Source organism: Branchiostoma lanceolatum, chromosome 12, assembly GCF_035083965.1.
Source record: "Branchiostoma lanceolatum isolate klBraLanc5 chromosome 12, klBraLanc5.hap2, whole genome shotgun sequence".
Taxonomy (NCBI): Eukaryota; Metazoa; Chordata; class Leptocardii; order Amphioxiformes; family Branchiostomatidae; genus Branchiostoma; species Branchiostoma lanceolatum.
Window position 1 is genome coordinate 17,724,729 of NC_089733.1, and position 11,918 is coordinate 17,736,646.

Genomic DNA, 11,918 nt, shown 5'->3' on the forward strand with positions numbered 1-11,918 from the left:
TTCTCCCACAAAAGTGCTAAATAAGTCAGCAATGTACATTTTTTTGCAGATGAATTTCTTGTTGTTTGTATAATATTCTCATTTACGCATAGAATCTTTAAAAATATGGAATAGATAAAATGAACTGAGATCTTCGGCTTCCTCCGTAAGCAATCGTGTTTGTCCGGAAAATGTAGTAATTAGCACCACGTGACTTTCCACACTTTCCCTGGTTGAAACGTGGCGCAGCGAACATGAGTGTGAGTACTCTCCCGTTTTATCTCCATATATCCCAAATTCTGAATGATAATCAACCTTTTACAGTTTTTGGTTATCAACAAGACATTTCCCGAGTTATTAAGCGTATAAAACTTGTTGCATGAGCTCGAATTTCGGTCATAGATTCGTTTTTTTACAAGGCTTTTGAGAAAGCAGGAAATAAAGGCTTGCTGTTTTAGCGTCGCCATCTTTCTCCTCACATTTGTATCTGTCTGTCGATTTGTTATTTTCTTACAAACCGCGTACCTCTCAGCGCCCACAGACTTTGCTAGAGTTTTCTTGAACCTATATATTGTGGCGTTATCATTTGTCGTGCTCCTCAGTTTTGGGTTTTAGTGTGAAAGACGTTAGCGTGCCTTGGGCGTGGGCCCTTTGTTCTCTGTGGCGTGGGTTTTGTACATTTGGGCATTTGTCCCAGAATTATGCACTGGACTCAAAACTAGGTCACTTCAAATGTGTAACCACTTTCAGTTTCATACTTGAGAATACTGTTTTAGATAAAGCCCAACTACCTTTTTTTTTATGTATGGAAGATTTTTGGTAAAAGGGAAATTGCCATGTACAAACAAAGGCAAAAGGGAAAGCGAAACTAGACCTATCGGCGTAGAATAATTTTAAATTGTTATTTTCACATGTGGACAAAGCTATGCAATCCACCTCTTCTTGACGGGAAAGTTTACAAATTAAACGAACAATTTCTCGTTTTAGGGGGATTTTGTCTAGATGTTTTGTTCTCGGGCGTCTGTAGACAGTATGCAAATTAGATTCCATGGAGATTTAATTTGATCTAATTTCAATGCTAATTTTATTGGTTTCTGCTGGATTGAATTATCCTGCTGAGTACCACAATGCTTCTGCACGTATAGTCACCGATAAATGTTTATTTTGTTAATGTTATCCTTTTGACTGCGACTAGTAAGAAAAAACATGGAATTTGAAATAATAAGTCATTAAGTGACAAATGGATGATATGATAATTAATGATTCTACCTTTTTCAGCCCCTTACACTTATGTGTTACAAGAATGCCGCAAATTTTGCTTTATAGGTTGAAATTACACCTTGATTCGGCATAGAGGATAGAAAGCAACCATGATTTGGTGATTGAAACCCAGGTCTTAACTTCAATCTTAACTATAAAGGCTAGCAACATGTGATATACATCTAGTGCCGTCACACTTTTTTTTTTAAACTAAGATAAGCCAGACCTCTGACTTACCTTATTTCTACTCTAGAGTACAGGAACTGACAGCTTTCATATCGCTTTTCCAGGACTCAGACGGTGACGATCGTCGCGAAAACGAGCAGCAGCGTAAGCTGTTCATCGGCGGCCTCAGTTATGAAACCAACGAGGATGGCCTGAAAACACACTTTGGGCAACATGGAGAGATTGTAGATGTAGTCGTCATGCGGGACCCCAACACGCGGAGGTCCAGGGGGTTCGGGTTCGTTACATTCAAGAGGGCGTACATGGTAGATGAAGTCATGAAAAGCAGACCACACAAGCTGGATGGCAGAGAAGTGGAACCAAAAAGAGCAGTGTCAAGAGAGGTATAAATCTGTTCTTTTTTCCAACAACGACAATCACGAGTTCTCCCCAGGAATTTAGAGTATGGTGGAACAGCCAACTCTCATGCAAAGCAATGCATGTCACTGGGAGAAGTTCATTTTAGTCAAATGATGCATGAAAATAAAGAAGAAACATCCTAATTTTAGAAAGCAGCTGAGTTGCGCCTTTATTCCATCCTATGGGGAGAACCCTGAGTCAAAATAACAAAGAAAGTACATGTAATAGTACTAATACAACTAGAAAGTATTAATTCTAAAAAGTGCTGAATTAACTGCAACAACTAAAAGACTATTTGTTTTTTTTTAAATCCAGACCTAGATCTAAGTTAGGTCTCATGTGAATTATCATTGCTCATCCCACTGTCATGAGAACATGGTGCTATACCATAATAAAGGAGTTTGATGAAGTATTAAGGTTTACGGTAAATGAATTAACAGTAATTGATTTATAATTATTGAATTTTCAGACAGCTGGGTGTCCCATTCAATTTGGCAAATTGATTCTCAATCGGGCCCAGACAACACAAACAAAATCATAAAGAAAATGAATTTATGACAAAATTGTAACAAATGTAACAGAGGATTGTTGTGACATAGGTAACATAAGTAACTGAGGGTATGCATAAACAAAAACATGTGTTATATGAAAACATGTAGAAAAGCAGAAGAAAAGAAGTCAAAATTGTTAAATTTGAATGTTTCTTCTGTCCCAGGACTCCAACAATCCCACAGCGCACGTCTGTACAAAGAAGATATTTGTGGGTGGGATCAAGGACGACACAGACGAGGACATGTTGAGACAATACTTCTCCAAGTACGGCACCATCGAGTCGGTGGACGTCATGACGGACAAGGACACTGGGAAGAAGCGTGGCTTTGCCTTCATCAGCTTCGATGATCACGACCCTGTGGACAAAATTGCCTGTAAGTAGAAATTCTGCTGAGATTCAGATTCAGCTTTATTCGGATTGGCATTGCATGTGACGTTAATATAAAACAAAAATATCCACATAAATTGCGCTAATACTTACATGGCTTGCCATTGACTTAACAGTTACAAGATCGCTTGATCATACAGTAAATAGATGATTCCTAATTCATATACATTGATATATGATTACAAACGGTTTTAAAATTCTAACAACGTCCAGATGAAGCGTTGCTACGATAAAAGTAACTTCTACCGCGAAATGAGTCCCTGCAAAAGTAGATGTATTTTCAGTAGTTTGGACCACATTGTAACTATCTGATGGCAAACAATTTTTTTAGCTCATTTTAGTACTGACTTGTTCTTACTTTGTTTTTAAGTCATTTGTGATGGATTTGACGCTTAACATAAAAGATATAAAGCTGTTTTTGTAAATGGAGATTGGTAGCCGGTTGTCTCTTGTTTGCAGGCATTAAATACCACGACATCAATGGTCACAAGTCGGAGGTGAAGAAGGCTGTCCCCAAGCAGGAGCTGCAGCGCCTTCAGCAGCAGGCAGGGGGCGGTGGTGGCGGACGCGGTGGCGGTGGACGCCAGGGAGGCTTTGGTGGCCGGGGCCGGGGCGGTGGTTACGGAGGGGGCGGCGGCCGTGGAGGCGGCGGCTACGGTGGCGGCGGAGGAGGATATGGCGGCGACCGTGGTGGTAAGAAGTCTTGTCCCTGTGTTGAATCCTTTGTTGTGGTCAATCTATCTGATAAGGATTATGTACTAGTAGATACTACATAGTAATCTACAGGCAAAACTATCGATGGCAAGGCAGTATCTAAAGGGCCAACCGCCAGTGGCATTCGATACTGGTCAGCCCTTTAGATACTGCCTTGCCATCGATAGATCTGCCTGGAGATCACTATGTAGTATTGACTAGTACATTATGGCTTTTGATAGGGACTGGCCCTTCTGACACTGCCTTGCAACTGAAAGATCTGCTTGGAGATTATGTGGATAGTGCAGTTTAGTTCAAAGTGACAATAGTTTTGGTATGGTGATTTGGTAAACAGAAGCATATTTCAATGGTTCCTGAGGACTTGTTTTTGGCATTAAGGTTTCAGTAGCCTCTATCAGGCTCCACAGGTAGCTAGAAAAACAGTACAAAGTAGACAGGTAACATGCCAGAGGCCTGGGAGTACCGTTTGCGACCTGTATTTTGAATTGTTAGTATGCGGTAAGTTAGAAGTATCTGTGACTGAACAGTGTTCACTCATGGTAACGATGATCCTAGATGCTTTGAAAATGGAGGCGTTTTTATGAGATAGTAGTTCTAGTTTGTCACTAAGATATTTGGAAATGCATCCTCTAAAAAGCACTGCATCCAAAATTACAGTGGATGAATCAGCAACTTTGTCCTTAAGTTTGTGGCCATGGCTTGGAATGGCTTTGCCTAGAGTAGATGCAAAGGTATCAACTTACGCAGAATACTCCTGCGAACAGGTTACGGTGCTCCCCAAAGGAGGGACAATTTTGGCGGCGGGGAAGGAAGGTATGGTGGCTTTGGCGGCGGCGGTTATAACAGAGGTAGGTATGTTCCGACCTGTTGGTACTTTGCCTTGCAGTCACAGAAGACTGCACTCCATGAGACAGAACAGACAGGTGGAGGGTTGGCACATGAAGTAAACGTGTTCCTTTTCTGTTCCCAAAGCAGGTTCCTTGTTTCGTACAATCTGTTGATGTTTGTTTGTTGTTCTGTTTTCTCAGGCGGCTACAACAACGGAAACTATGGCGGAGGCAGTGGCTACGGCGGCAACTATGGCGGAAGCGGCGGCGGGGGCTATGGAGGGGGCGGCTATGGAGGGGGTGGCGGCAGCTACGGAGGGGGTGGTGGCGGAAACTACGGAGGAGGGGGCGGCAACTATGGCGGAGGGGGTGGTAGCTACGGAGGCGGCGGCGGCAGCTATGGAGGGGGCAGCAGCGGAGGTTATGGCGGCAGCAGTGGAGGTTATGGCGGAGGGGGCTATGGAGGCGATGGAGGCTACAGTGGAGGGGGCGGCGGAAGCTACGGCGGAGGCAGTGGTAAATATGTTCATCTTATTAATAAACTCAACTCATGAAGAGTTGCTAAGGATAAGTGGGGCCAGTGTTCTCGCCAGGGCATTTGAGCGTAGGGGGCCCCTACGCTGTGATTTGGATCCCCTATGCTGTGAATTTGGCCCCTACGTTGCCGGTTTCAACCAGCGTATGGGGGATTTTCTGTTGTTTGGATGGAAAGGTAAAAAATTTGGCTTTATTTCACAAACTTAAGCCCTCAAAATGCAGGAAATAGTGTCTTTGAGAGTTTTAAAGTTCAAAATTTCTAGGGGGAGGATGGCCCGGACCCCCTACATTATTCCTGCCTACAGCCCTCATACTCACACCTGTAGCGCTTGCCATGTGGCTTTGCCACACAAAGATGCCCCTACACTGTGAAAAAATCCTGGTGAGAACGCTGTGGGCTATCCAGGATGAATACAGGATTCATTCATTCATATTAGCATGAACGTTCATCTGTGTCAATAGGTAACTGAACACGAGGAACAGAACTTTCTTTTACCTTTTCCATGTTTTTGGACAGTCACTCACGGCCACTCTATCTGTAGAAACCCAAAGAGCTAATGTTAGATTTGTATAGCCAGTTTATTGAGACCTGCTACTTGAAGAAATTTTGTATGTTAGCTAATGGACTAAATAGAGGATTCAAAAGTATCCATAGAGACAAAATGCCTTAGAATGTTTGAATTTAGAACTTTTATGTCTTTGTACATGAAACTGAAAAGACTTGAATGAAGGTTTAGCTAGCTGGGGGTCAACCAATACACTGATATTACTGAAGCAATCATCCTTACTTTGTCATTATTACGGTGTTACAACTTCAAATTACCCCCTGCTGAAGGAAGATGCTATGCTACCCCTACGGCTGACTAAACTATGGGGGAGAGAGAGAGGGAAGATGTTAACGTTAACTTACTTTCATGACTAGGTGGCTATGGCGGCGGCAGTGGCGGAGGCTACAGCGACTTTGGTAGCGGATACGGCAGCCAGCAGTCGAACTACGGCCCCATGAAGAGCGGTGGTGGCGGCGGAGGTTATGGCGGCGGCGGCGGTCGCCAGGGAGGGGGTCCATATGGAGGTGTGCAGTCTTTCTTTTATTTACTTCCATTTCACCACAAAACAAGGCTCATAAGAGCCACTTTGGGTTTGGGTTACTGTGCTGACAGATGTTTGTTGAGCTTTGACTTGAAAAGTTTAAGGTTGTATCCATCGGGGAAACAATTACGAGGAAGCTGGTTCCATAACGATGTAGGTCTACGGAAGAACCTTTCAGCGTGGAACTTCATCTTTCTAATTATTGAACCTGTACGTTGAACACCAACAGACTGCTGTACTTTTGGTATTATAGTCAAGAGGTGACTATATGTTTGGTAAAAAGGTAGTCCCATAATAGCTGTTTGAAGCTTTCGTGGCAGTGGATTGTTATCCTTTTGTGTCCAGGGCATGGTATTGGAAAGCGGAGCAAATCCCTCTCCTTCTACCTCCCCAGCCGAAGTAAGTTACACCAGGACCTGGGTGTAAAGTGCTTTTCCCAAGGACACAGCGTCTTGCCAAGAATGCCAGGAATTGAACCTGTGACGACTAAGGGGGCACCCCCTAGTTTATTTTGGGTCTCAATTCGAGTTTGCACACCCCCAAGTCTAGCGACCGTCTCTTCCAGGAAATACTTCTGAGCCAAAACAACTGTGAATGGGAATGAAGGATATCTCTCTAGCTACAAGAAAACACGAGTTTCGGTTTCTTCAACCTTTGTAATTTTAGTAAATATAAGAGGGAAAAAGTATTTTTCCGTCAAAAATGAGGCGCAAAATTTGGCATTTTCCCGTGGAACTAAACACATCACAAATTTTTTTGACACGAAAATGACTGTTAGTGTCAGAAAGAGAAAACTCCAAGGTATAATCAAGCCCATTATAAAAAAAATCCTACCACTGCGATTTTCACAATAACCCGACGCGCGAGGTAATGAAACACGGCCAAAAGAACGCAACAAAGGTCAATCGGGGTCAAACGGGCAGTTTACCTTCAACGCGTAAGGATATCCGGAAGTAAGGCTCGGATCGAAACGCAATTTCCACCCAAAACACACCAATTCATATGCTTTTCAGCCATGTTAGTATTTAATGTCAGTTCGAAGCACAGTTTGAGAAATGTGAACTCAAACCCAGACCCTCGAAACCCTTTCGTCCCTTTTTTGTCGCGGACTACCATGGACCACTGTCGCGAGAGAACTGGTGCGTGCACCGTTAAATCTCGTGTCCCCTAGCCTAGCCATGCAATGCCATTCTATTCTGTTTGATTGTTGATTAAAAGTCTTTAACATTGACCCTGTAATTTCCTAGGTGGCTATGGCTCTGGCGGCGGTGGAGGTGGCGGCGGCTATGGAGGTGGCCAGCGCAGATACTAGTCTGCCACCCACAGGTGAGACATAGGCCTGCACATGACTATGGGTAGGGTGCACAGTATCTGCCAGGGTATCATTAGTTTTAACAGTTTCACTCTAAGCCATAGGATTGCTACAGGTTAAAGCTAAGACAACTACAGCTAGTTCCTAGTCGTTATGTTGAGTATTTGGTAGGAGATGTGATGTAGCGCTAGCGTGTCTGTCAGCTGTGCGTCCGTGTGCTGCCATTGCTGTTGTTCCTAACATAGCACGTTTGTGTACCAACAGGCCAGACAGTGAGGTTAGTAAGCTGAGTTTCAACAGTATATGATGAAGGATGAGAAGCCAGAACAGGAAGTAGGACACACAGACAGGAAGTACAGACACACAGACATGGCAGCAAAGGATTATGGGAAGCCTCCAACTTATCAAGGCCAAATCATGGACTCGTATTGTTCTAATCCTTCTAAAGTAGCTCGGACAATAGATGGGATCCATCTCCATTTTATTCCAGCAAGACATGTTAGACACAGATAATTTTTTCTCAAGAGTAGTGTGCTTATGTTGTTTCTTTTCAGTCAGTGTAGAATACGAGTATTTTGTGTATATTGTACATGTAAAGGCAGCGAAGAATGAGGATTGAATTAAAGGAGTGCGTACAACATATAGTGGTGCAGGTCAGCTAGTCTTTTTTATGATGAGTATCCAAACATCCCTGCGAAGAGGGTCCAACGACATTCCAGCTGTAGCTTTTTGAGATTCAAAATGGTGAAAACGTTATTCTAATCCTAACAGCACAGTTCATACCATGCTAAGGTTATCAAGAAAAGGAAGAGGGTAAAATTTCTTGTTGTCAGGACTGGAATTTGAAACAGTTGTGTATGGGTTTTTCAGTAAGGGATTTTTAAACCACTTTTTCACTTCTATTTATCAGAAGCTCTGTGCATGTGTGCGCGTCTTACAAAATTGTAGTCGATGTGACACTGTTGGGAAATAAATGTTTTTATTCGTGTGAAGGACACTTGGCCCCCTGTGACGACAACTGTCATTGTTACTAGGAATCGCAATACAAATAGAAACTTGGTGGGGGGATAAGATTGTTCTTTCCAAATATTTCAGAATTAACCTTTAATGGTGACAGAAAACCTGTGTTTTCTCCTTTAGTGTAATACTCTATCTGAATTATAGAAATGTAAAAAATGGCAAAAATGCCAGTATTCAATTGTTGACAGAAGTCAGGTTACTAAACATAGCAAAAGACTTAAGCTTTAATGTCTTATATTCATGCATGCATACACCCCGTTTTACAAAACTGCTGAAAGCAACTCAAAACCACACTTCTGCAGATGAATTGGCTGGTGTGAGACGCCGAATGGTGGCTATACTGGCTATATGGATACAGATACGGATACAGAATTCATATCAATTACAGCCACCAGCCTCTCATCTTTTAGTACAACAAAACTCCCCATGTTAACGGCTTTTTTAATTGATTCAAACAATACACACGGAAACCACAGACAGCTTACACACAACCAAGCGGTTACAGATCTACTTTGTACAAGGAAGTCTACCTCATAACTTCTGCAAGATAGTAGGAGCAATATCCTTGTGCAATGGCCAGTGCGCTCAAGGGAGAGGAGACAGCGGACTGGTAGCAAAGTCCGAGCCAAGGAAAGCAGCTAGCTACAAATAACTGACATCAGCACAGCTAGCAGCAGCTGACATATCTGGGTGAAAGGTCAGCTAGCCAGCCAGCCCCCAGAAGCGTCAGGAACAGTCACAGACAGACGACCCCTCCGGTCAGGGAAGTCAGCTAGCAGCCACCGAGAGGTCGTCTGAGGTCGCTTGACTTACCAGCCAAAAGTACTGAGCTGAGGCTAGCGAGAGTTGTCAGTAGAACTGATCTGGGAGACTAGGAAGAAAGCTAGCTACAGCCCAGAAAAAGGCCTTTGGGCTATGAGAGACAGAGAGAGGGGAGAGTGCATCTTGCCTCGACTGAAAACCTACATATGGAGTCAGCTAGACTCGGAGGGCAGCATCTTGAGTTCTAAGAAGGAAGTGAGCTAGCCGCAAAGATGACTGAGGGGGAGAAGTGAGCTAGCTGCTGCTCTCCGGGGGTCGGTTGATTTTGAGGGAGTGCTAGGAAGTGCACAGGTAGGCAAGAATCAGACCAGTCATCTTGTATGTTTGTCACACAGTTGTGGGAGGAAAGGGGAAGACTAGAAAGGTATGGGTATGTATGGGAACAGCAACACGGGGAACTAGATCTCTTACAATGATGTAGTTCAAAGCAGTTCAGTAAGTTGCATGGAAATTTAGAACGGTCAGAACTTTTGAAGATACTCTCAGTTGAAAGCTGTGACACCGTACTTGATACGGCAGGACTTCAACTGAGATTAGAATTATGACAATCCTGAGCTCCAGTCTAAAAAAGGGTGTGAGAAGCTTACAGAGTCTCTCCAAAGCATAGATGCAAATGTCACAGATACTTTAACCAAGCAGACTGCCCACTTGTACCCTTGCTAAAGCTGGAGCTGATAACTCTGGCCATCTCCCAAGTTGATCACTTAAATTATCTGTAGAATGTCAATAAATTTGATGCCCTTATTTCAAATCTCTATTTGATTCCTAAGTCTGGTTAAAACTAAAAGGCCTAGTTTTGTATTTCTGAAGGGCCTTTCTGCACTGTTCTGAACTTGCAGATTTTTCTAAAGTTCTTAACTTCAAAAGCTCTCAGCCTTTGCTGAAACAAATGGAAAAATTACCACAACGGGGCTAAGTTCCCAAATTCATATGGATGAGAAAAATACACTTCTCACATGCTCTTTACAAAGCTCTCTTGCCTAAGAAGGCAATAAAACTTGGGAGATGGCCCAAATTATGTGTATTGAAATATGACGTGCATTGTTTGGAAAGAATGGTCTTAAAACATGGTTTCTTTTTCATCTTTCAGCGTGCCGTATCTGACACCATCCCTCCATGCTGAATCCTCGACATTCCCTCACGATCACAGACTGTGCAATATGCTGGTGATGTTCCACCACAACTACCATCCTGTGTCAATGGTTCAAGTCTTAAGAAACTTCAACGGCAGCTACTATGTGTCAAAATTTCTTCCAAGTTGTCACATGCCTTTTAAAACTGTTGAGAATTCTAACCTTGTTGCAATTGCACTCTAAGAGTGTGTTTTTACATTTGGTTTTTGTAATAAAATGCTACTTCGAACAAGAACACTGGTGCAACATTCTACTTCTGTTGGTTGTTTACTTGAGGGTGACCCATGTTATTCTAAGGGAATGAAAAGTTGAAAGAAAGGTTCAAACTGTCAAAGAAAGTTTGTCATGCGAGATATCAAACCATAACTTCTGACCATAGAAACTGAAACTCAATGAATTGTATCTATTACCATTAGTCACGCCAGGAAGGATTTCATCTAGCCTGGTCACTAGTCTACAGTTCGGCTTAGGGGTGTTTTACTGGGCCCAGTCTACTATATTGACTTGTGTCTGTCAGTCTGTCTTCTTAGCTGGCGTATAGAATTATCGATCAAAACTCAGACAACACACTGCAGTACTGACTAGGCATGACAGATTTTGCTGTGAGACTGCACACAATTCTACTGATGGCCATGTTGATTTGATTATATGGATGACATCCTCTGAGAACCCCAAAACTGATGTGAAAAAGAAGTTTGGCAAAAACAAATTGCCTTCATTATCAAATCTATGTGGCCAAGAAGGATGGTATACCGGAATATAGATTCTTCATTTTTGTTCTTTCAAAATTTCCTTTTGACTTTGGAATCGACTTTGGTATTTTACGACATTAGTATCCATTTTCAGGAACATTTTTTTGCAATTTACAGCTTGTATTTTTTCAGTCTGAAATTGATTTTTACAATTTTCAGTATCGGCAAATTTTTTGTGTGGAAACTGAAGAAAATTGATGCGCGCATGGATGCCATCCATATAATCAAATCAACATGGCATTAGTTCGGGAAAACAACGCCACACATGTTCTTATGCTTACTGTTTCAGACAATACCAAGTTGGGAAGTGGACAATTGTCCATTCTTTTTTATGCCTCTGCATGTAAACCAAAGGCCATTTAATTTGCAACAACATGTATGTTTTGTGAATCAAATTCAGATGGAGGTTCATGTGATACCTGCATTTTAAAAACCTCAATGAAATGTCTGTAAAATGCAGTCTGATGCAATTTCGTACAAAAGATTTTAAGCCACTAGAAATCGGAAGCTGGTAAGAAAATCCAGAGTCGAAGTAGAAAAATGAAAAAGTTCACGAATATTTGATGCAAAGGCTTGAGAATGAATACTTAATGGATTTTTGCAGATCTCAAAAGACCATAGCCTAGGCCTTAACACAAAACATACTTCCTTTTGCATATACAGCTTTTTTGACAGTAGCATTTAAATTCTGTGTGACTCGTAGATTTCATAATAGAGCCCTACCAGTCAACAGGCTTACAGGATGACACACCCTTCGTTGGCTGATACAAGACAGGGATGCGCCAGGTCTCCCGTCCGGGTGAATGATGTAAATCACCGTATGGCTGATACGAGACACAGGTTCCAATTCAAATTTCTGCCTCCTTACCTCCAATGGAATACTTAAGTCCTTTATTTGCTGTGCTCTATGCCTTAACGCTTAACAAGTGAACAAGAATGACACAGATA

General features: G+C 42.4%; 1 protein-coding gene across 5 annotated transcripts; it reads left to right on the plus strand.

Annotated features, from left to right (window-relative positions):
- The first annotated feature begins 124 nt into the window (after nt 1-124).
- On the plus strand, nt 125-10,453 carry LOC136445573 (heterogeneous nuclear ribonucleoprotein A3 homolog 1-like). 5 transcript variants are annotated; one of them, XM_066443654.1, is made up of 10 exons: nt 125-239; nt 1,530-1,808; nt 2,540-2,750; nt 3,224-3,457; nt 4,243-4,326; nt 4,507-4,821; nt 5,765-5,914; nt 7,179-7,257; nt 7,508-9,376; nt 10,176-10,453. In XM_066443654.1, exons 1-8 carry the CDS (start codon nt 234-236, stop codon nt 7,241-7,243), a joined length of 1,344 nt encoding a protein of 447 aa, XP_066299751.1. In that variant the 5' UTR covers nt 125-233; the 3' UTR covers nt 7,244-7,257; nt 7,508-9,376; nt 10,176-10,453. The 5 variants fall into 5 exon arrangements, with proteins under 5 accessions (XP_066299751.1, XP_066299748.1, XP_066299750.1 ...); XM_066443651.1 differs by having other exon boundaries at nt 4,243-4,821; XM_066443653.1 differs by having other exon boundaries at nt 4,243-4,821; nt 7,508-7,520.
- The last annotated feature ends 1,465 nt before the right edge of the window (nt 10,454-11,918 follow it).

Excerpts from the sequence above, each read along its gene's own strand:
- LOC136445573 (XM_066443651.1), top strand. Across the intron at positions 1,809-2,539 it reads AAAGAGCAGTGTCAAGAGAG|GACTCCAACAATCCCACAGC; the intron begins GTATAAATCTGT and ends CTTCTGTCCCAG. Across the intron at positions 5,915-7,178 it reads GGGAGGGGGTCCATATGGAG|GTGGCTATGGCTCTGGCGGC; the intron begins GTGTGCAGTCTT and ends GTAATTTCCTAG.